This window comes from Pseudocercospora fijiensis (assembly GCF_000340215.1).
Source record: "Pseudocercospora fijiensis CIRAD86 unplaced genomic scaffold MYCFIscaffold_3, whole genome shotgun sequence".
Taxonomy (NCBI): domain Eukaryota; kingdom Fungi; phylum Ascomycota; class Dothideomycetes; order Mycosphaerellales; family Mycosphaerellaceae; genus Pseudocercospora; species Pseudocercospora fijiensis.
The window spans coordinates 5502295-5525824 of record NW_006921534.1 but is presented as its reverse complement, the minus strand read 5'-3'; the positions used below and the strand labels follow the sequence as shown (position 1 = coordinate 5525824).

General features: G+C 45.4%; 8 protein-coding genes across 8 annotated transcripts; 4 read left to right on the top strand and 4 right to left on the bottom strand.

The window, feature by feature from the left end:
* Window positions 1–1037: 1037 nt before the first annotated feature.
* MYCFIDRAFT_173896 (uncharacterized protein) lies at window positions 1038–10258 on the top strand (the record flags this gene model as incomplete). The annotated part of the gene is made up of 16 exons (XM_007927330.1): window positions 1038–1066; window positions 8269–8277; window positions 8325–8396; window positions 8465–8493; window positions 8527–8578; window positions 8622–8699; window positions 8729–8777; window positions 8816–9159; window positions 9189–9200; window positions 9230–9514; window positions 9541–9658; window positions 9688–9725; window positions 9765–9905; window positions 9937–10001; window positions 10025–10040; window positions 10078–10258. The coding sequence occupies 16 exons, from the start codon at window positions 1038–1040 to the stop codon at window positions 10256–10258; spliced, it is 1518 nt and encodes a 505-aa protein (XP_007925521.1).
* A 34-nt stretch (window positions 10259–10292) lies between these two features.
* Window positions 10293–11702, bottom strand: MYCFIDRAFT_173895 (uncharacterized protein; the record flags this gene model as incomplete). Its single annotated transcript, XM_007927329.1, has 4 exons — window positions 10293–10967; window positions 11023–11054; window positions 11099–11614; window positions 11642–11702. The coding sequence occupies 4 exons, from the start codon at window positions 11700–11702 to the stop codon at window positions 10293–10295; spliced, it is 1284 nt and encodes a 427-aa protein (XP_007925520.1).
* Window positions 11703–11724: 22 nt separating this feature from the next.
* On the top strand, window positions 11725–13244 carry MYCFIDRAFT_173894 (uncharacterized protein; the record flags this gene model as incomplete). The annotated part of the gene is made up of 10 exons (XM_007927328.1): window positions 11725–11949; window positions 11994–12640; window positions 12700–12764; window positions 12787–12825; window positions 12856–12943; window positions 12969–13010; window positions 13054–13085; window positions 13123–13142; window positions 13180–13203; window positions 13236–13244. 10 exons carry the CDS (start codon window positions 11725–11727, stop codon window positions 13242–13244), a joined length of 1191 nt encoding a protein of 396 aa, XP_007925519.1.
* Window positions 13245–16915: 3671 nt separating this feature from the next.
* MYCFIDRAFT_173893 (uncharacterized protein) lies at window positions 16916–18379 on the top strand (the record flags this gene model as incomplete). Its single annotated transcript, XM_007927327.1, has 13 exons — window positions 16916–16960; window positions 16991–17149; window positions 17192–17428; window positions 17453–17462; window positions 17517–17648; window positions 17693–17743; window positions 17785–17848; window positions 17874–17893; window positions 17931–18028; window positions 18072–18133; window positions 18165–18234; window positions 18276–18312; window positions 18363–18379. The coding sequence occupies 13 exons, from the start codon at window positions 16916–16918 to the stop codon at window positions 18377–18379; spliced, it is 1002 nt and encodes a 333-aa protein (XP_007925518.1).
* Window positions 18380–18411: 32 nt separating this feature from the next.
* Window positions 18412–20617, bottom strand: MYCFIDRAFT_173892 (uncharacterized protein; the record flags this gene model as incomplete). The annotated part of the gene is made up of 16 exons (XM_007927326.1): window positions 18412–18439; window positions 18480–18573; window positions 18600–18691; window positions 18726–18771; window positions 18812–18846; window positions 18893–18996; window positions 19029–19062; window positions 19115–19143; window positions 19170–19260; window positions 19305–19393; window positions 19422–19473; window positions 19511–19700; window positions 19730–19736; window positions 19773–20358; window positions 20391–20464; window positions 20489–20617. The coding sequence occupies 16 exons, from the start codon at window positions 20615–20617 to the stop codon at window positions 18412–18414; spliced, it is 1680 nt and encodes a 559-aa protein (XP_007925517.1).
* Window positions 20618–20760: 143 nt separating this feature from the next.
* Window positions 20761–21132, top strand: MYCFIDRAFT_195907 (uncharacterized protein; the record flags this gene model as incomplete). The annotated part of the gene is made up of 1 exon (XM_007927325.1): window positions 20761–21132. One exon carries the CDS (start codon window positions 20761–20763, stop codon window positions 21130–21132), a length of 372 nt encoding a protein of 123 aa, XP_007925516.1.
* A 12-nt stretch (window positions 21133–21144) lies between these two features.
* MYCFIDRAFT_42087 (uncharacterized protein) lies at window positions 21145–21720 on the bottom strand (the record flags this gene model as incomplete). Its single annotated transcript, XM_007926059.1, has 1 exon — window positions 21145–21720. One exon carries the CDS (start codon window positions 21718–21720, stop codon window positions 21145–21147), a length of 576 nt encoding a protein of 191 aa, XP_007924250.1.
* A 147-nt stretch (window positions 21721–21867) lies between these two features.
* Window positions 21868–23524, bottom strand: MYCFIDRAFT_173890 (uncharacterized protein; the record flags this gene model as incomplete). Its single annotated transcript, XM_007927324.1, has 9 exons — window positions 21868–21971; window positions 22038–22111; window positions 22137–22182; window positions 22214–22260; window positions 22284–22427; window positions 22453–22549; window positions 22597–23218; window positions 23261–23302; window positions 23363–23524. The coding sequence occupies 9 exons, from the start codon at window positions 23522–23524 to the stop codon at window positions 21868–21870; spliced, it is 1338 nt and encodes a 445-aa protein (XP_007925515.1).
* Between the last annotated feature and the right edge of the window lie 6 nt (window positions 23525–23530).

Sequence of the window (23530 nt, the reverse complement as noted above, 5' to 3'; positions counted from 1 at the left end):
GCCGTACAAATTCGTCTTAAAGAGCTTGGATTATCTCTATAAAGTATACGTCCGGTCGATCGTCGAGATACCCGAGTATAAACTCCTCTTCTATAGCGAGAAGTTAGAGGTTCTTATAGCTACGCCGAGTGCTAGTATTCTTTAGATACAACGCTCTAGTTATGCGATATCTCTCTTAATAGCGATACACTAATCTAACTAATATTAGAAGCTTTGCAAAGGCACAGATCTGCTTAGTAGTAAAGCCCTTCTTAAAGAGATTGATTAGTTAGCCTTGCTAGTCGTCGTTAATGCGCGCTTTCTTTACTATAGCGGACGACAACAATACCTCGGAAGGGTCTATACTACTAGAAAACCGTCGATACGATATCTACTGTATATTAGAGGACTGTAGGCCTTGGAAGGAGAACAAATAATTCAAAAACTACCAAAATGGCGGTATAGTTCCTCTCTTAGAGGTACAGGGTTCTCCCCGCACCGGCACTAACAAGTTGGACTTAGTATATAGTAAGAAAGATCGTTTCCTATTGCTATAGAAGCAGGGTCGAAGTAGCACTACTCTAGTATACTTATAAACACAACTCTAGTAATAGATTAGATTATATATTAGATTACACTAATAGAATCGCTCAATCTTCGACTTACTTACCGGTCTATACTCCTAAACGAGATACTGCAAAAAAACGCAAGCCTATTCAAACAAATTATACCTAACCGACGATAGTTAATAAAAAAAACTAAGCGAAGGCTACAGGTTTACACTCGAGTGCAGTGATTTAGGCGTAATTATAAACCTAGTGCTAGGCGAAACCGTTAGGAGGGACGGAGCTATAAGGCATCCGAAACCCGTGATAATTGAGATGTTCCTCGTAGTTACGCAAGATAGGCATGCTATTTCGTGTTTAGAGGAATTCCTACCCCTCTATTTATTCTAGGTAACGAGGGACGAACAGAGTCTCGATACATGTACGAATGCTAGTCTAATGCGATATCGAACGGTGCGGACTATTAGAAATAAGTTCTCTTAAAAGATTGTAATGCCGACAAGCTTCGGGTATAATCACCCGTTTATTAAGTACGCTTTTTTATTAAATAGCGCCTATTTAGTAAAGCAATTGCTATAGATTTAATCAATAACAACCTGTCTGTAAAGTAGATATATAGAGCCTGTTTGGTTAATTGAATAGCGGATTTGACTAAGTTGTTAGTGTATAATAAGGAGCCGGATTTGTTAGCTATCCGGTCGCAATTTGCTACTTAGCCTGCCGACACTATTGTAAGCGACAAAACGGCTATAACAACGCGATATATAGACTAAATTGAAGCTACTAATAAGTAGATAGAGACTGTGTATTTTATATATAGTACAGGTGCTATAGTTGTGTTAATATTGTCGCTCGAAGCCGCCTCGAAGCTAGCTTGAATTTGGCTCCGAATAGCGACAACAACTAGGCCCTTATACACCCTCTACGGCTTATTAAAGAAGCCTAACTAAGGACCGAGAAGACCTATACAAACGCTAAGACTAATATCCCCTAACAAATGTAGTAACAGACTGCTGCTCGGAGTTCTATTCTATTACTTCCGTCCCCTTCTAGCACTTACTACTAGGCCCTCGCCCTCCTTCTCTTTTATACGCCCTTAGGCACTTGCTCCCTTAACGACTGCGCCTTCTTAGATACGGTCTTCTTCCGCTAACCTCTTCTACGCGGAGATTTAGTAGCAACTAGTAGATTAGTAGAAGACTAGGTCCGCTAGACTATAGTAGGCGTAGGTGTTAGTTGCGTAGGCGTAGAGGCAGCGAGGTCTAGCCCTTCTATAGTAGCTCTAGGTATTGCCTCTGCTAGTAGCGCAGAGCTAGGTTGTTAGACAGCGGCTATCTTATCGTCGTCGTTAGTAACTAAGGCAGGCGCTTTATAGTCGTTTAGAAGGCCGTAGTCGTCTATATTATTGCAATAGTTGCCGTAACCGTAGCATAGCTTAGAATAAGGAACACCTCGTTTACGGTAGCTACAATAGTTGTTATTATAAGAGCCCTTATAACGGCACTCGTAGACAGTGCTAATAGGCACCCTTACCTGCATTCGAGAAGCCTCCGCTATACTAATAACCTTAGACTCGCAGTCTTTATAGATAGCGAATAAATAGCCCTCTGTTAGCAATAGGTACCGTATATGCTACTAACCCTTTAGCTTACCCTAAGGAGTTATTAATCGATAGTAATTAGGCCTATCTTAAGCGGCTTCTATTATCTAGATAATAACTACTCGAGGGCCAAACTTGACAAGGTATTCCTTCTAGATTGCTATACTAATAAGGTTACTAACTTCGAAGGTCCTTGCCTTACTATTGCTAGTATAGGCCCTATTATAATTAGCGTTAGCGGAGCGCTAGTTTAACGAGATCAAGTCCTATAGAATGCGCTAACTATCGTTAATCTCGTAGACAACACTAGCACTAGACTTATAGACAGTGCGGCGGCGGTCTATCTCGTTATAGTAAGGCACGTCGTATCTAGGCTATAAAGGGTTAACTTCCGCTGCTGTAATAGTCGCTAGTATAGTAGTAGGCGCGTATGTGTCTAATTCAATTACTAGTCGGTTGTCTTCGTCGAATACGATATTGTAACCGTTAGTAACGGCTATAGCGACTGTAACAATACTCGTAGTGTCGTCGTCGTTGTTACAAGCCGCCGCCCCTATAGCAAAAACAGCCTTATATAGCAATAGCTCGTCACCTATTATTAGAATAGGAGACAGGCTTCTAGTGACTTCTATATAGTTACTAGCGGCTTGTAAAGCCGCCTGCAGACCTGCTAATAGAAGGTCCGGCTTCTTAGTAGGGTTACGGTTAAAGAAGGCCTCAAAGGGGGTTATTTTAATAGCGGTGTAGAAGGTCTCGTTATAGATGCGAGCGGCCTCTTAGGCAGCGATAATCTAGCCTCTCAATCTACGGTCCATTTTAATAGCCGAGATGCGCTTCTTAATAATACCGTTAGCCTATTTAACGAGTCCTTGCGACTTAGGGTAATATAGAGCGCCGTAAGCAATTAGTGTATTATAGGAAGTAATAAGCGCCTCGTATACGCCTTTAAACTCGCCGCCGTTGTTAAATTGCTATAGCCTCGGCGCTCTATAAGAGTTGATATAGTCGTAGATACAATAGGCTACATTCTCGGCCTCCTTGCTTTAAAGGGCATAGACTCGACAGAATTTAGTGCAGTAGTCCTTTAGGTAGAAGAGATACAGATAAGAGCCGTCCGGTTAGTCCGAGAAGTCTACTAAGTCGCCTTAGACACGGTCGTATATATTGCTAGAGTGTATATATTTAATTAGTACTATACGCTTTAGAGGCGCCGCTTTAAGGAGGTTGCAGATTTGACAGTATAATAAGGCCGTAGCAATATCTTCCTTTGTAATGCTATAGAAGTTGCGCCTAAGAAGGGCCTTAATAGCTCTACGACCGTAGTAGCCTGCCTCGTAGTGTTTAATCGTTATAACGTTAAACATCTCGTATTCCTGCACTACCTTGTATAAAGAACGGTCCTTCTTAATAGCATATAGCCTCTCGTCTTTAGGACTCTAGTAAAACCTGTTCCTTATATAGTACCGCAGATTATAGTCTTCCTAGCTTATCTTCCTGTTTAGTTATCGTTTAATCTAGTCCTTAGTAGAGGTACAGAATATAACTAGTTAGAGATAGCGCTCCTTTGTAATCCGCATCTTCGCCTTAGAAGCTATATCTCGGAGGTACTCGTTAAAGGTATATCTAGCGCTATTTGTAAAGGCCTAAACCTTCTACTAAGGGTCTTTAACTCGGCGTAGAGGCTATAAATATATGCTACGGATAGGAGTCGTACGGTTAAGTCGAATAGCGTACGAATCGAAGGTGTTAGGCGAGGGTTAGGGTTATAGAGGGTCGATTATAGGTCGAGAGTAGATATTCGATATAGTAGGCGGATTCGAGGCCCTTTACGCCGGAGGATGCGGAATGCTAACTAACGTACTAATATTAATAAATAGTACGAGAGATTAAGTGTCGATAATAGCGCTTCTATTTATGCGTTTGTCCGATAGTATTATATACGTTGTTATTAATACGTAGGTGTACTAAGGAAGAGAGTCGGATTCTCGTTACTACGGCGGCCCTCGCGTGCCTAAGGCGACTAGAACGTAGAATCCTTGCCTAAAGAGGCCTCCTTAACCAACTAAACGGCTAATAACGCTAACTGGCATATAACAATTAGTTAATAATAGCATTCTTTATAAAGGCACCTTGCTAACCTTAAACATTACTAATTTAACTAATTCTACGTAGCAGGTAGCGCGTTATTAGCGAAAACCGCTACTTTACGAGCTAACTATAATACGGGGACCCTAATCCTTACTACTTAGTCGTGCCTACAGATGCTATGAACCTGCCGCGTCTTAGACGCACTAGTTATACGCCGAAGACTAGCTTCGCGATCGCGTATGCGTACGTAAGTAAGGATAGAACTATTTTTATCGACCCTATTTAGCAATTGCATATCTAACGCCGAGCTACTATAGGGTACACTATAGTGTCGCAATTGCAACTTAGCGCTAGCGTATAGAGTCCTTTCCGACTAACCCGAACAAATATCGGCTTATCTCGCCTAGCTCTTAGTTTTATTAGTTAGATATTATCGGCTCGCTAGTAGAGGCGGGGCACCTAGGAGGTGTAGGAACTATGTAGGGTTTATAGCAAGGTTGTTATATTAATTAGACGCGTACAAAGAACTACCGAAAGATATCCTACGTATACTATAAGGATCTTAACGATCTCGCGCTAGGATTCTAGGCTGCGAAGGGCTAGATTGATTCGAGACAATGTTATCCTTAAACGTGTCTAGGCAGGTCGTAGCCTGTTCTAGCAGCCCTGTGCTACTTAGACATTGCAATGCTAAGGTCCCGTTCGGTCGTCCGGTTGTCGTAGTATAGATAACTAGTATTATAGTAGATTTCTACGGTCGTTGTCTCTACTGTATATCGTGTTAGAATTAGCGCTATAATACTACTATAACAGGTGTCTGTTCGGTTGCTAAGTTGTCGTATTATTAGCCCCTATAGGATGTAGTGTTACTAAGCCGTAGCGCTAAGACTTTACTAGTTTAGATATATATAGTAGAATAGACCGTAGAAGACTATAGATCTATCTAATATATTATCCGATAGCTAGTAGCAGGCTATTACTAGTAACGAGTTAATTAATAATGCCCTCTTCTAGTAGCAGGCTATTACTAGTAACGAGTTAATTAATAATGCCCTCTTCTAGTAGCAATTAGCGCAATTTAACGAGTCTACGCCCTTCGATTTAGCTAGCGACTAGAGCTAAAGTCTAGGTTATAATAACGACTCTTTCTCGCTATCTCCTACGCCTTCGAGTCCGGCTTATTCTTCGCTAAATTCTCGCCTTAGTACGCCGCAAGGTAATCCTATATTACCGGGCTCGCAGACGCTAGAACCGCGTATTAATATCGCTAGTCGAAGAAGTAGTAGATTAGCGGCTTCTCGAGCTAATAGCGCGACGTTAAGTTAGACGGAGGGCATATTATAGGCGCTGTTGTCGTTACTGCTATAGAGCAGTTCGAATAGTTAGAGGGACCTCGAGGGTAGCTTTAAGCCTAATGCTATATAGCGAGCGGTTAATAAGGTCGCTAAGGTCGCGCCTAATAACCGGAGGGCGAAGGTAAATAAGGACAAGGTAAATAGTAAGAAGCACATACTATAGAACGATTATAAGCTATAGATAGCGCTTATAACTAAGTCTAGATAGAGCAAGTGCCCTAAGACTAGATTACCGGTTGCTAAGAAGGCCTTAATAGACGAGTTCTTTACTATACTATCGAATATAAAGAAGTATAGCAAATTCCGGTATAAACCTCTCGTAAACGAGGAGACTCTAAGGTTATTATTCTCCGAGAGTGCTGCTAATAGTAAGTACGCGCTTAGTATAGATGCGCTAATAAGAGGGTCGTCGTCGCTATTACCGTCGCTATTACCGACACCTTCTACGGCGGAAAGCGAGTCTTCTAAGAATAGCTATACCGAAGGAAGTCGCGCCCTAGTATTAAGGAAGCGCGCCGCCCTTAATTATACTAGGTAAGAGAAAGAGAAGAAGCGGAAGACAGTATCGTCGCAGATATCCTCGTCTATAGATAGTATTGCTAAGTAACTCGCGGAAAGCAATAAGATACTATCGTAACAACCTCCTAACGCTTACGAGCGACTCGCGCTCGTCTTAAGAACGAAGGCCTTTACGGACCGCTAGCCGGCAATGCGATATCGTAGGGCTATAGCGAGGAAGTTAATTAATAAGGGCGAGGTATCGTTGTTTCTTAGAAGTACTAAGGATAAGCAGGTTAAGTAGATTAAAGAGATTATCGTAAAGATATTTAGTCGAGATAATAAAGAAGAGGACGTAGGAGTAACGGCGGAGTAGTAGAGCGGTTTAGAAGAGGAGACCCTATCGGAAACGCTATAGTAAACGGGCTTTAAATCCTCTACTCCTACTGCTTCGTACTCTACTTAGACTACTTCGTCCTCTCTTAGATCTATACTAAAACGCTAAGACTATTCAACTTTTAAGCGAGAATAGACGTATAGTATTTCGAGGTAACCGACGAGATAATAACGAAGGGCAACGAATAGGGCAAGCAGAGGATAGAGGCTAGATTTTAGTACTATTTACTATATACTACCGTGTCCCTGTCCTCCTATTTACCTATCTATTCGCTCTCGTATTTATTGTTACTATTTACTATTATATATCCTCGATATTTAAGGAACATATCCTCGCTTATTAAGTCTCTAAAGGCCTCTATCTCGTTAACCTCGCGGTTAATATCCATTCTATCGACACTAGGCCCTCGTCTATTAAAATAGCAGGTCTTATCGCGTTATAGAGCTATCTTCTTTTAGTATAAACTGCCCTTCTTAGTTAGGAAGTTATAGAGCGTAGTATATATATATACTAGTTTAACCTGTATAATATAGTCAAACTCCGGCGCTGTTTAGAAGATCTTAAACCGTCGTTTAAGAATACTAAAGGTCCGCTCGACAACGTTACGAAGAGACGAATACCGTAGGTTAAACAGCTCGTACTTATTCTATAGCTTATCGAGAGCCTCGTATTGCTCCTTTAGGTAGTATCTAACGCTCCGAAATAGTACGAGGGTGATATTAGTATTACTATAACTAGCGTTAGCGAGATAATATTTCCCTTCTAGAGCGCCGAATCTATGCCTCGAGACAGCATTATTTAATATAGTGCTATCGTACGCTAAGCCCTCCTATCTAGGTAGAACGAATATAAACTAACGGTTAAAGTTAACTACTGCTAATACATTCTGCGATATAGTACCCTTATAGTCGCGGAAACGATGCTATTCTTCGGTTCTAATAAAGGCCGGTATTTTAGTACTATCGAGTACGCCGACGTAGTTCTTAAAGAACGGCTAATATTTGCCTCCTCGTCGCTTTATCGCTAGCGAGTCTTCCGCTCTCGCTAGTTTAACTAGCTTCTTATATAGTAGTAAGAGCGCTTCTAGCACTTCGTAGACTATCTCCGATATAGTTAATATAGAATAGTAGAAGTCTTCGGCAATATCGCGATATAGACGCGCCTTCGTTACTATATTAAGGAAGATAAGTAGCTTCTAAATGCTACTAATATTCTTGCTATTAGACAATATAGGTACCTCCTTTCCGCCGCGCTTAACCGTGTCGCTATCCTTAAAGATTATACTATATAGCTCGAGAAACTGACTTAGAGTAAACCGATAGTATCGATATATACGCTACTCGTCGCTGTCTAGTAACTCGTATATAAACCGCTCGCCCTTATTCTCGTCCGTATATACCGACCGCACGCTATTCGATATAACCTCTACGTACTGCTAGATTAAGAGCGACACTATAATAATTACTAACAACGTATTCCTTCGAGCGACCTTCTATATACGTACGCCGGCGCCTACCGCTAGATCTACCTTCTTACTAGAGTTACTACTACTACTACTACTACGCCTTTCCTTATTGCGGTCTTGCGGCATTACGTAGGGCTAAGAAACAGGTAATATCTTGCTAACTAAGCAGAAGGATCGAGTTTGCTAGATAACTATAGTTTTAGTACACTATACTACATTTAGGTATAGAAGCGAGGGTTAAATAAGTATCTACTTTGGCTAGTTCAAGAAGTATTATTTGGATACGATAACACACTACGATAACGACGACAACCGAACAGACCGCTGTTGTGGTAGTAGACAGCGTTATCTAAATAAAGTGGACCCACGACAACAGGACGACCGAACGGGACCTAACTCTAAGTAGCGTCTGCCCAACCTCAAGCGATGATCATGTATCTGTATGTACGTGAGCGGCGGCTAAGATAGAGTAGAGTACGGAATTAACTTACCCCTTCCGCCCCGGGGTGGTCGGAGCAGACACCTATCTGTACAGATAGCGGCCAGTGTGCGATAACAACATGTGGTTGATGATGCAGCCATGAACAGGACTTCTGATTTGTCGAGACCTCACTCGCCTTGCGTTGAGTCGTGGCATGACCATTGGCCTTAGCTGATGGAATTCGGTTGCAAGGTGCAAATTTTGGAAGTTGAGAAGCACTAGGCGCATCTTGCAGGGAGTTCGACGAGGAAGGCATCGCACTCTGAAGCTGTGGTTGGCTTGTTGCATCCGCGTTCCAGTTGTAAGGCATGTTTGACTGTATCTACAGTCTCAATTCGCCGTCCTGGGGTCAAATTTATACAGCTTCGCCGTGTACAATTTCAAAGAAGCTCATAGTGGGATGCAAAGTGAGAGAATGGGCTTCATATCGCTCTTTTCGGCTACAGGGATTTACAGCTTACACCGTGCGGCTTCTCGTCCACTACGATTTCTCTTGTACGGCTTTTGTCAGACCGTACGACTTTTATCTCTCGTTTTCCAAGCCGTACGAGAATTCCAGCCGTACGAATCATCTCGTCCACTTTTTGGGCCCTACGGTTGATCTCGTCCATTTCTTCACGCCCTACGATTTGTCTCGTACATTTCTTTGGGCCGTGCGACTCATCACGTCCGATCACACTAGCCTCACGATTCATCTCGTCCAGACCTTGGAGTACGATTCATCTCGCATGTTCTCTCTACCTTGGGCCACGGCTGAAGACTCACGGCTTTGTGCTCCTACCTGCCGATACCGCACCAAGGCATTACTCAATGCGGGCTAAGCATAGATTCGCGATGCTTCCCATGTCTGTGATTCTCCCTGAGTCTCACGACAAAGCGACGTTGGAGCGCAGCGCGGCATATCTACAGACCGAGCTGGCTATTTCCCAACGTCGATACCGGCTTCTGGAAGACGACTTTATCGATCTGAAGGAGCGATACGAGAAGCGATGTCACGATCTTGAAGAACAATTGCTTCGTACATATCAACTCTGCAAGCTACAAGAATTCCAGAAAGAGAAAGCTGTCGCCTACTGCTCAGATCTGTGGGCAGCTTGGCTTCAACTGCAAGCATTGATCTCGGTAGACCCGGCCGACATCATTGGATCTCATTCCTGCCAATCGCCGGAGCTCTCTGGTTAACCCTGGGCTGGGGAAATGGCCAATTTGACGATCAATGTCTCGACGGGGTGGTACTATGTCACTTCAGCGACTGTAGAAGGAATCAAGCTGTATGATTATCGGTCCGAAAGGCTTGTAATTTCATGTCCGAAAAAGGTAAACTCCGGCCCGTAGCCCCTGCCTGATTGGGCAACCGCCCCGCATATCCTTCCAGTCACCTGATGGCAGCCCAACCTCACCTGTTCCAACTTACTCAGTTTTGCCACAGATATCAAGCATATGTCAAGAAGCCAGCTCCTTGCAAGCGAGGGGTCGGTTCGATATAGTTGTTGGCTGGTACAGTGAGTACTCCAACCTCGCTGTACGCTTACTTTTCCGGACCACGTCTCGAACCTGGTCTCGTATTGTCCCGTGACACGACACTGTTTGGTTAGCTGTTTCTCGATCTTGGTAAGTTATGACTTACCAAAAACCGCAAGCTCTCCAGGTGCGTCATGAAGCTCGCTGGTAACGTGGGGATCGACTTTGAGGTCTCCACAGTGAAAGCGAAGACGATTGCTGACGGGCAGAGATTTGTTGCTTGCTGCGTAGACAGAGATTTGAAGCAAGGTCGAATCTTGATTGCGCTTATCGTGGTCAAGACAATCCTGCAACTCATGCCTCAATGAGCTGCAGTCCCCATAAACTATCTTAGATTAGTGCTTATTTCGGACCAGGGCAAAGCAAGTACCTACAATACTCTTCCGCGTCCCACAGAAGATGTACCTTGCGCAGACAGCTCTCCCCAGGCATGAAATCAAGCGCTTCTCTAATGACCGGGATCAAAGGAGCAACGCCCATTCCTGAAGCCACCAGGATTATGGTACCGTAGTTGCGTAAATGCCTATATGGCTTGCCATATGGACCGTCAATCAGGGCAGTGACCTCGGCGCTTCGTGCACGAATTAGGTTGGCTGTGAATCCCCTCCGCGGCTGGATCAAGAGTCCTAGATACCAGATGTCTCTTCCATTCCTTGTGTGTTTGGCCCAGTAATACACCATGAAGGGATGCATCTGCATCAATGCAGTAATGGACGCCTGCGGCACGCACAGTCGCACATATTGACCTGCTCTGAAATCCCACTTCTTTCGCAACGGTACAAGGATTCGAACGGCATCTTCTCGGGCATCACTTTGTCGACGCACAACCTCGATTTGAGCTCTTTCCGTACCGAATAAGTAGCTACGGTACGCGATGCGAAGAACCTTTGCAAAGCTGCCAACAAGAGAAAGAGAGCCAGTTGCAACCAGAGCGATGCGAATGCCATTGGTTTTGACGTGCATATAGATGCACCAGAGTGTTGCAAGAGCGAGCACATGATGAGTGAATCGCACGAGCTCGTATAGCAAGCGCCACACTACTTCCAATATAACTATTAGGGCCATTATTGACCCTGCCTAAAGGTCTTTCAGCACAAATACAGCCTCAGTGATAACAAAGGAACCTACTACAATGCCAAAACTTCCACGAGTATCTATGACGACATGCGGAATCTCCAGTAATATGTGGATCATGCATTTTACAGCTACGACAATGGCAATCGTAGTATGTATCTTCGAGACTGGGAGCCAACTTATCCCAAGGGCGTATATGAGAATGGATGAGGACCCTCCAAGGAACAAGATGAGGTAGTTGCTAATCGCGAGGATCGCGGACCGAGAGCTAATATCGTTCGTGGAACTACTGCCTACCAGGATTGCAAGTGTACTTGCGGCCAGGTAGACCATGAGTGCAAGGGTCTCAGTATAGGTGATCGGGCCCAAGAGACGATGTCGTTTTACAAGGTAAGGTAGGGTGCCATAATGCCAAGCTCTAGCCAGCGCTTGGATGATCCGTGCAAGTGGTCGCAAGGAGAAGGTGGCAAGCACCACGCTGCTCGCAACGACAAAGTAGATTTCGACTGCTCTCATTTCTGTCATGGACTCTGCGATGGGACAGCCAGGGGAGCACGACGATACTTGTACTCGCTCATGACCAAACGAGTCTTTTCGCACCAGTTACAGCTTCTCACGAGACTTATCGGCTTGAAAAGTCGACAATAGGTCGAGCGAAGCACTACACAAAGTCTCCATCTTCACTTGAATCTTAATCACAATGGTCATGGACGAATACACCCTAGCAAAGTTTCGCAAGCGGTACTCTACCGTCTTCACTAAGGCTCACGAGCTGAAGTCAGCATGTGCGGATCATCTTCGTATCAGCATCGTGATGGAAAGGGTCGATGACGGTACCATATATCATTGGAACTCAGACCCAAGAATCACTCGAAAGGACGGCTCTGCAGAATCTTGGCCGCCGGCCGAAGAACTCATGTTCACTGTGAGTATATTTGCCTAAACAGTCGTACTTTACTGATCTAGTAGGATGGTGAAAGACTCAAGAACATGAGTCCTGAGGTACTTGGCCGGGAACGAGCTCGGCGACTTGATCGTCGCTTGTCCCGACGTGCTGGAACGTCAGCACAGATCGACGACGATGATGCCTTTGCTGCCCATTCATCTGACTTTCTCGAGCTAAGCCTCGGATTCGAAGAAGAAGAGCATGATGGCGGCAATAATGCTGCTTCGGAGCCTCGTACGCCAGAGGATCTGGGGGAGGACGCATTCGACGTGTTCCAAGACAACTTCGAACAGCTGTTTGGACTGGCCCCAGATGCTTACAACTCAGATCTGTTGCAAACATTGGTAGAATCCTACCCAGTGGCCTCTGGGACTGAAACTACAGCAGGTGAAGTTCCTGATCCGCAGAAGCTGAATGCATCTCAGACGAATGGTGCTTCGAACAGAGCATCGTCCATTGCCAGGACAAGGATGGCGAATCTAGACTTGTATCGGGGCCAGTCAAGCAAGCGACCTGCTGCATCGCCGGTCGATCAACGAGAGCTATCGGAGAGTCGTGGTCGTCAAATGGAGCCCGGAGAGTCTCAAGGAATCAAGAACAAACGACTTCGTAGTACGAGGTCGAATCAAATTACAATTCCATCCGCGATAGCATTGCCAGAGTCTCCTATGTGATCGATCAAGCTAGCTATAGTGTATCTAATCTCATGTATTATTCATATCCTTAGAGGCATTCACAGAACCGCGAAGTATCACATGAGAAGCTGTCTTGTCAGCTTAGCCAGACGGCCATGAGTCTTGAATGAATACGGACCAGGCATTCTGACCTCCATCGCAGCGATAGAACCATCTGCAGGTATCGCAAGCTTGATGATTGCATTGCAAGTGGCTAACAGATGGGCTGGGTGGGGGGCGCATTCTCGTCACCGTCTCAACCAAAACTGTGTAACTGGTGGCAGTCGTGGTAGTTGTCAGTGCAGTGGGTCGGTTAAGGACCAGTTGCTCGACTGCTGCGGACACCGAAGCCCAAACCAGGATGAAGTGGTGTTGCATGACGACGATCGAATTCTGGTGTGAATGTGAGGGAGAGAGAATGGGCCATGTACGACCTCACCAGTGGCTTTTAACGTGCTGAACAGAATCCTGGTTTCAGCAACAAAAGCCCACTTTGGAGTTCACACATAGGTATATAAATTGGCTGCACATATAGCTACACCTCTTGCTTTTTAGCATAGTTGTTGATTATTGATTACTGATAATCACTAGTCACTGTAATCACATGTGACTACGATTATGATTACTGAGTAAGTGACTAGTGATTATAATCAGCAATCAGTCGGCTGTTCTTAGGCAATACTAGGGTGTATGTTACACCTATAGTAGGTATCAAATTTGTACTAGTTTCTACCTGTTTCTATAGACAATAACATACTACAATAGGCGACTTTTATCGAGAGGTAGGTGTATAGAATATAGGCATAGGAAGTCGCTAATTTTAATAGGTTGCTAAGTTACTAGTGTCTTCTTAAGAAGAAGAGTTGTTGTTGTCGCTAATATAGACTTCCGACCTGTTAACTACGGCCTTCTTAGTAACACAGAGCTATTACCTATAGTTATTGCTAAAGGATACGCTAGTTACCTATCCGACTCTTAGCTAAACCGACTAATTTGTTACCCCTGCTTAGCTCCACTTCTAACAAGCCGGTATACTATCCTTCATCGATGAAGTAGCGTAGAAGGACTTCGAGTAGTGTATTAGAGGGGCTAAAAAGGAGGGCTTATAGTTGCCGTATCGGAGGGTTACGAGGAAGACAACAAAGAGCCTTCGCTATACTAATAAGATTATTGAAAGGGCTGCTAGCTATTAAGAGCGTATAGCTGATAGCCTTTAGAAGGTATAAGAAGGCATAGACCGCAAAGGTAAGCCTATATTGCCGCTAGGTTCTCGTCGTTATCTCAAATTTGGAAGGAGGTGTATATACTCGGAGGAGTGCTTTCTCGGGCTAAAATCGTAGTGTCCGCTGCGATAGGTATACTTTAAGGCTCGTATCGACAAGGTACTACACCGTCTAATTAATAGCGAGGGTACTAAGGTTGCTAGGTGCGGCAGTAAGGTTGTTGTTATTGTTTAAGTGTAGAATTAGTCGTAGAATAGTATTCGAGCTTGCTATCGCGCCTATAAAGATTGCGTTATATTAGCCTTAGGGTCTAGCTAAGCCTAATCGGAAAGCGTCGCTTAGCTCGGACGGCAAGGTCCGCACGGCTTAGCCGCACGCTAGCAAACTCAAAGTTTGATATTCATTGTTTAATTTAAGACAATAACATCTTCGATATACGAGACAACCTCCGCAAGAAGCATAAACCAACTTAGAAAGTGCTAGAAAATTATATAAATACCTAATTATCGAAACGGGAAAGCGACCTACTAGACCGGATACTATTCTATAAAGATTCGAGCGATCTAAGCGATATTCTAAGCTCCGAAGCTAATGAACCTCCGTCTCTAACACTAGACGAGGATACCTTGTTCCTCTAAGCTTCTAATTCTATACGGCTATCTACCTCGCAGTCCTCGAATATACCGAATATAGTATAGTCGATACCTACGCCTACGGTCGCCGAGTTAAGGAAACGTAGAAGAGGCAGAAACTAGCTAGATCCGGCGTTATAGGCGCATGCGAGAGCACTAAAAGATAGAGAGCCTTTAAAGGTCGATAGAGGCAGGCATAAGGCATTCTACTATATACACTACGACGACAACGACCCTAATCGGTACGCGTCTAATTCTAGTAACGCGCCTTAGCACCTAGCTAAGAAGCACTTTATATTTATCGGCATTGAGAAGCGGAAGCTCGAAGGCACTTATTAAAAGCAGACGAAGATTGACCTCTTAGCACTATAGAAGAAGCAAGGCTCTATTAAGTCGGATAAGACTACAAATATACTTAAAGGTGCCGCGGATAAGGACAAATTCAGATACGCCCTCGCTCGCTTTGCAATAGCTAATAGTATCGCCTATACTACGCTAGTTACGAAGGAATTTAAGGACCTTATACTAACAGTCAATCTATACGTAGAAGGAGTCCTTCTTAAGAGCTATACTTTACTGTTTCCTCGTGTTCTATATAACTTCGAGAGCTAGCGAGCAGTAGTCAAACAAGCACTATTAGTAGCGCTTAGTTGCCTTCACTTCTATACTAATACGTAGAAGTCTTAGTATAGCTATAAGTTCTTCTAAGCCATTAATTGCTAGTATATTAATACGTAGGGCCGGCTAGTCTAAATACTACTAGATTTGCTACAACTTCTACCTAGCTCTTATACTAGTAACTTCCTTACTAAGACTGTCCTACCTTGCTTCTCAACCTTCGAGATAGCTAGCAAACTTAGCTAGATAACGACTAATAGCGGCTCTAACAACAATACACTTAGTATAGCTATTAAGCGCTTTATAGACTTATAAGGCTACTCGTACTAGAAGAACCGTCGGCTCCGCTATATTAGTTACATCCTTAACCGTGTAACTATAGCCTTTATGTTTGCTAAGGACGTAGAGGCCGCTAAGAGTAAGGAATTTAATCAAATAGTGCTTAGCAACGATAGCGACAATATCTCTATATCGAGGTAGCTAGATATAGACGTAGAGTGCTTCGTTAAATAAGGACTATTACAACGGCTATTCGCACTCGCTAAGCTTCTACGGAAGAACGACAATAACAACATCTTCTAAGAGGTCTGTAAGGCCTAGCTACAACTGCTATATATAGTGCTAAAGATCCCCGGTGAAACGCGCTAGAATGGCTAGCTTCTAATAATAGAAGAGGCTATTCAAACTAGGCCAATCTTGAACACCTTCTTCGATAGAATACCGCACCTACGTAAGTTTAGCCTAGCCGACGACGACTGGAAGGTTCTTACTCATATAAGGAGGTTTCTTAATCTATTCAAAGAGGTTACTCTTCGGCTTTAAGGCTACGCTATTACATTCGATATGTATTAAGAGTCTATAGAATACCTAAGAAGCTACTTTATACGCTTAGCTAGCGAGAATACTTACCGGACGGTCCTTATTAGGTCTATCAATATAGTAAGGACGCTATTCGACAAGTACTACGTCCTTAACTAAAAGAGCCCTCTCTACGTTACTATAGTACTACTATATCTAAGCCGACGACTTGCCTAGCTTAGAGGCCGCTCCGCGGTGGACATAGACACTACCTTGTTATAGTCTATAGCGCTTTAGAAGGACTACAAGACACGCTTCGGAAACAGCCGTTAACTACTAGTTACGCTATAGCGCTCCTTTAAAGGACTATCGGACCTCGAGCGCTAGCAAATTAAGTCTCAAACTAACCTAGTTGCTACTAATAAGGACCCCTTCGAAGCCTTTATCTATACTAGTCTAATAGCACTGCTACTAGTTGGCCTCGAGAAGCTAGTTATAATAAGTCCTATCGACTAGTAGGTTTAATAGCGGAAGACCTACGATCTAGCGTTATAGCAATTGGCTATTGATACATTGTTAGCCTTTACTATGTCCGCTAAGTCCGAGAGGACCTTTAGTATAAGCCGCCGCACCGCTAGATAGGACCGTACACGTATAAGTAGTAACTATATTCGTATAAACAAGTGCTCGAAGAACTAGATAAGAATAGGGGTTGCTAAGGTGCTATTAGAATTGGCCGTGCTAGAAGAGGTAGAAGAAGAAGGAATATTGCTAGTCTTATACTCGGTCTTAGGCGCTACTAACAGCGACAGCGGCCTATAAATCTACCTCCTTCTTAACCCTAAGCCTTACTACGGCCGCTGATTATATGATTATGTAACTATAACTACTGATTATTCACTTATTATTGACTATGATTATGATTATGGCCGCTGACTACTAAGTACTCAGTAATCAACTTCTATGCTTTTTAGACATCTCCTTATTGGACAAATCAGAAATGAAGACTTTCCAACTGCGATACGGTCTAAGCCAAAAGAGAGCCGTAGATGCTGGCCAGGCACGGCTCTTCTAGAACAAGCGACGCAAACGTAGAATTACATTGATTAACAAAGCCCACGAGTTGGCCACAAAGTGTGAGGCTCAAGTCTACGTTCTCATTCGCTACGGTGGTAGATACTACACGTATAGCTCTCTTGATAAGCCTTCATGGCCTCCATCACCACACGATATTGTGAGTTATACCAGGGCTTATATCGGTAGCGACTAATCTCAGCAGAGCTCCAGCTATCCACTTCCTGTTCAGCTTACTGCTTGCGATCTGTCAAACTCTGATAATGCGGGAGTGGAGACTGTAGGCAGCAGCCTCCAGACTGCGAAGTTGCTGCCGCCCGTGCCATTACCACGGTCGTTCTCAGACCCCGAAATCACTCTGTCAGAGCCAAGCGAGCATTCTTGGACCGACACTGATCCACTGGGCCATGAGCTACTTTACGGCCAAGGAGAGATGGAGGTGCCATGTGTATTTGCGCCTTAGGCATATCAGGGTTCTCATTAACGTAGTTCAGCTACTAGCCTCGCAGGCTTGATCATCTGAATAGCTTCTGTCGTTGGCAATGACTCGTCACTCTCCAAGGCTGCTATCGCCATGTCTACACTTTCACCATCAATGACTTTCCAAGTGCTCGCCTGGAGGTTGCCTGCTTCTATCAACGAGTTTGAGATTTCCCTCCGTGCCGAACTATAGTGGATCTGATGGCTCATAATCGATTTGAAGCTCTGTATCCTACGATTGTGGTAGGAACTCGAGTCAACGATGATGTCCCAGGTGACAGACCGCAAGTCGCCATTGCAACTAATCCATGTGAGATCCGGCTTCATATGGCAGACCATTTCATGACGAGATATCTGTTGATCGGCCTTCAGGATTGCAGTTACAATAAACCGCATGTAGGCAGCGGGTCGTACATTGCCGATGGTCACACAATCGGTACGAATTGAGCACATGCCACAAGTGCAATTTGGCCGCCCACCTCCTGAGTTGAGTCTCGCATCCTTTGGTGGACGATCTAGCGACTGTGACGAAGCTGTCATGATGGAGACAAGCGGGACTGTGAGATTAAGACGATCTTCGCTCCTGCGTTTGCTCAGCTTAGCCCAAACTCTTAATGAAGCTCATCCACGATGAATATGTCCGGACCAATATTTCCTTCAAGCTGTCAGCATATGTGTTACCAAATACACGCAAGGAGCACGCACGGGGAAGAGAAGGATCTCGGAAGACAACAACGTGGATATTTAGAGGCGTCTGTGGGCTGGGTATGTCCACTGCAACAAGAAATCGAAATCCAGGAATGTAGAACCAGAAAATCATGGCATTGATGACCGCTAAGATCTGTGAGAGAGGATGAGGACAATATATATTTAACTACCCTGTAAACCTTCAGTCACGCACATTCATTGACCCCACGTTCGCCCTTCCCTTATTGTCGCATTTCAGCCCAAATCATCGTCTTGGGGTTGGCTCTACTGCAGACACTCTAGCTGTGTTCGCTTGATGCAACTCACGGTGCTCGCCTGAGCTTGTTTCATTCCATCTCTCAGGGTAAGGACTATTCTGAAGCCCAATTTCTTTGACAGTCCTCTGGTGACTGATGTCTGTAGCGGCAAAGACAATGTTACACGGCCTGTCTGGAAGATTGAGCTTTCTGTTGTCTTCGCTCGCCATAGTGAGTGTGCTGGAAGAAAGTAGTCGCATAGCGACATGGACTCAGTGCTCTTATAACGTTGATTCTGGATTACGTTCTCACGAGGAACCGTCGAATTGTGGGCAGTTTGGTGGATATTTGCCTGAAACTAGACAACATCCACACAAATCGAATATATGAGCTTCCACGCCTCCAAATGGATGCGGCCAGTCTCTTCTGCTTCCTTGGTCATATGATATGAAGTTTACTAGTATCAACGTACTTGCCACTGCTGGCTCAGTTGCATCAATAGAAGTGTCAGCATTTGACCCATCACGAAGTTTCGAAGTGAATCGTTCACTAGCCACCAAAGATTCTCAGAAGCCTGGAGCTTCTGTCTCAAGTGAACATCGTGTTGTTCTCGACAGCGACTGCGCGTTTCATCCTCATCGTCTTGAAGCTGCGTTAGGAGACGCAATACATTTCAAGCCCTCTGGAAACCAAAGCATCACTCAGGCTTCATGGGAGGAGCCATGCCGTCCTTGTGGAGCGTTTGAATCGGGATACCTCTCGGAAGGCTCCAGCCTGCGATTTATAGAGCTTCTCGTGACCACTACCGCACCAGAGTGGTTCTTCTGTAGTTTGCCGGGAGAAGAATCTCAGTGTGGACCAAATTCAACCTTTGTGGTCAATCCGCTGGACTCCCCTTCCGATGATGCAAGCAAAGAAGACAGTACGACCTCGACAATACATATCACATCGACCATCACATCAACCATAACCGTCAATGCCTCAACGTCGCCCGCGGGACTTTTTGACACCGCTGGCTATGACGCGGCTTCTGAAACAGATACATGGACAGGACTCGGGACTTCATCCCCGATGGAACTCATACCTAGCGCTTCCACAAACTATAGAATTGATGGGCGACAGTCGCCAAATCCTTCTTGCGGGTTGCACTTTTCTTCTCTGCCAACGACGGGCGTCTCAGCTCGTCCATCGAACATGTTCTCTGCTGCGACGGACTGTCCAGCCTTTCCGACCAACACCAGTTGGAGCTGGCCCCGAAGCTCTGCATCTCCTCAGCGAACCTCATCTCTCACAGGAACAGCGGCTAGGAGACCCACCACCTGTCTCACGACACCTAGTCTTTCGCTCCTACTATTCTACGCTATCTGTGGTCGTGCAGATATCTTGATGATGTGATTTTGACCTCTCTAAATCTTGGCAATGCTCCGTCTCGGTATCTACATTGAAAGAGCTGAGGTCGTCGTCTGGGCGTATGTAGCGGTAAGATCTGATAGGTAGAAATTGCCACATCGACATTGTTGGTGCCGGCTCGAACGCCCAATTGAGCTCGTCCCAAGTACCTAGCTTCGCAACGATGAAACGATAATCCGAACAAATGATCTCTGTTCCTCGTCGCCAGACCTGAACGGCCGAATTTGAGCTTTTGGATAGGTCCTGCAGCAATTTGGTGTGGGGCGACGCTTCGACTAGCATGCCGTGAACGTATCTCGCAGCCTTGTTCGATAGACAACAGGAGACGCATGCCGTGAGATAGAGATGAGATGTCGTCCAGATGCTGATGGGGCACGGTTGAGTAAACTTGGGATGCTCGAGAATCGCCAGCGTATTGTGACAATAGATACAATGGCAGAATGAGAAATTCTTCACATGTACGAGAGCCATGGCGGAAGGTTCGAGTGACGACAGGAGTTTGCAAGAATCGGTCGGACTGGAATGATTGCGGATACTGAAATTCGAGCCGCGTTATGATGCCAAAACGGTGAATTTAGGCTAGAACGGGATGCAAGGTAGAAGCTGGTCCATAGCATGGATTCCTTGCCTGAACATGCTTTCTGGAGGTGCCGCACATGTGCAACGTCCGACTGTATCCCCGCAGATGCGGGCGGGCGGATATGCAATGCATGTGCCTTCATGATTTCGTCTTGGCGTGGATGTGAAGTGACATTCAGCGACCTGCACGGAGCATTCTGAATCCAAAGTGGCATATTGAGGCCCGAAAGGTGTGCAATGGGGGTACAGCAAAGATGAAGATTGTTAGTATCCACGCCGCAGTATATCTCAAGTGCTCCGCCGAAGTAACAGAGAAGTCAAGCTATCTCTCCCTCTGAATCACGACCTGTTGCAAAGAATGACTTCCATCTCAAGCCTTCTGAACGAGCCAATACCGAAAGCTCCTCAGTCTTCGCCTGTGATCGCGACCACAGACAAGAAGCCCGCAAAAAGTCTGGACACAAATGCCTTCTCGGACACAAGTCTACCCGACAGGGTCGTATGGTTACAATTGGAGTTGGCATTCCTGAAACAGCAGATGGAAAGTCTGGAGCGCAATATTGCCTTGCTTCTGTCACCTGGCGACACCAAGGAACGAAGCTGGCAGTCAAAGCATGACGAAACCGGCAATGGTCACAAGTGGACTTCAATCAATAGCGAACTCGAGGACTACGAGCTGGATGATTTCATGGAAGAATTTGTGAACGACGGTTATGATGGGTGCTTGTAGCTCAATACATGCTTAGCCAATCTCGATATCGATACATGTTGTGTACAGTTCAGCTTTTCCCAATTCATCTGTCGATGGCTGGATCGATGGCCAGTCCCATACCCAGTACAATGTAAAGAGACTGCCATTGCGCAGCCCAGTGGGGATCGGCGCCATTAAGGTGCAGATCACATGTCCACCTGTATCTGGTGTGCTCTCAGGGGGCAACTTGTGTTGTCTTAGCATTGATAGCGGCGAGCCGTTATTCTCAAAGCATATCCCGTCATCGAAGCTAGCTCTCGCAAGGAGCCTACCTTGGCTATTTCCACCTGTTCCGTTAGCATTCCACACAAGGTGGACGTTGATGATCCTCTCGTCAGCCACTGGTTCAGAAGTACCATACACGGACACAGTCCCTGCCGATAACTTCTCCGGTCGACGAGAGGACAGACTAATGTGGCCGCCCTCACGATATCGCAGGACCAAGGTACTGCCCGCATCAGCTCTCAATCTTGGGAATGTCACATTTCCAATCGATTGTGAAGCTTTGCAGATCCTATCATCCTCGTTCAAAGATGCACGACCGTCTGCGGGAAGTAGATGTGTCATCTCGAGATCAAACGTCGTCAATGAACAATTCACTGGAAACAAGAAGTAAGCATTGAGCACCAGAATTGGCAGTCGAAGCATCTACCATAGCCCCGTGAATATCCAAGGTCTCCGATAGGATCATTGTTATCGAGCTGCTGCAGATTTTCAACGAATGAGTGTGAGGAGACTTCCCCAGCAAAACCAGCAATCCAAAGGTTTACAGCTTGAAAGATCAACATAGCTCGATGATCTTGCGAACCATGGTAGCGCTTGTTGACAAGTTCTGGCCGTATATATAGCGACAAGCAGGAGACAAGTATAAGGAGATTCAACACAGTGGTGAGAATAGGCGCGTATCAGGAGGGTTGGGCCAAAAATGACCTTGCTTGGCCTATACTGGCGAGCACTGCTGGGTGCCCTCGGAAAGCCCTCACCATTGTGTATCATATCTACCACTTTGGAACCCCTTTGGGAGAGCTTCTGATACAGTACCAATGTGTCAAATTATGACCGGAAAGGATTATCCGAAACGTTAGGTCATCCTTCCCAGCCGGTAGCCTCGTCATTACATGCTGCCAAACTGATACCCTGTCGTTCTCAATCTGGCCGCCATGATCCATGCCAGAGCGGAATGTTGATTGTAGCATTGCGATATCGCCAGCGAGATCCGTGTAAGCCTGAATTCCTTGGGTTGCAAATGTTTGCTCTTATGGTAGATTCTCCTCCTGTAGTGGATGAAGCTCGCGGTACTCCTCCCAGTGATCATAGGCGCTCGACACCTCCACGGGATTGCATATCATCGCTTCTTCTGGGAGAGGAACAAAGGAATGAAAAGAGCCTGAATCTGCTAGTGGATGTCAGCGCCGAAGTAAAGCTGCAATTAGGAAAGCTTACATATCGACTCGCCGCCGCTAGGAGAGGGCACATCTTCTCGCAGACGGCCTAGGGCGTTTCTTAGGTCGAGTATCTCCGACTCCAGATACTTGTTCCGCATAACCAGGTCAGCAACGTTTACAGCTCCTTTGAAGGAAGCAGCAGCGAAATCATTGGCGGACACCACTTCATTCATCATATCACCTAGTTGTCGCGCGGCGGCTTCTGCAGCATGGAGCTCCGAGCTTCGACGCTCCAACTCTTCGTTCTGATGTTTGATCATCTCACAATTGAGATTGTGGGTCTCCTTTGCTTCTAAGGCGTGGGTCTCTAGGTCCGATTGAAGGCGACGGAGGTGTTGTAGCTCACTCTCAAGTGTGATCTGTTGCTTGTGAATACTGGAATTGGATGTCTCGAGTTCTTTCTGTCGTGACTGTAGTGCGGCAACATGAGCTTGCGCCGAGTAATAACTGAGTCTCATGGCCCCCAGTGCCGAGTATAGGTCTTGAAGCTCATTCTCGTGTTGGGTTTTCAACGCCTCATTCTGCTTGAGGAGTGACTGTTCGCGGAGAAAGAAATCCTTGACGAACTCCCAGCCAGAACGCTGTACACAGACTGAACACATTTGCGATTTCGAGTCCTCCTGCATCGATCAGTATTGTTCGTTTCGCGTGGAGACGTTCACATTACCATGGTTATTCTGAAAATGCTCAGATGTTACGCCGCTCTGTGTCCAACAATGGAAATAGATGCTTTATTCAGTTCGTGTGTGTCGCTCGCTTGATACTGAAGGTCCGGGTACCTGCATGTCTACACGCTTATAAGCGCTTGCTCGGGGCCTCCTCAGGCTACCCTTGGCGTTTGACCAAGCTGAAGCGCTAAATGGTTTCAGAACAACATTGTTTGGATATTTAAGTGGTCGTCTGGAACGACCGCTTCGTTGCGACATTCTCAG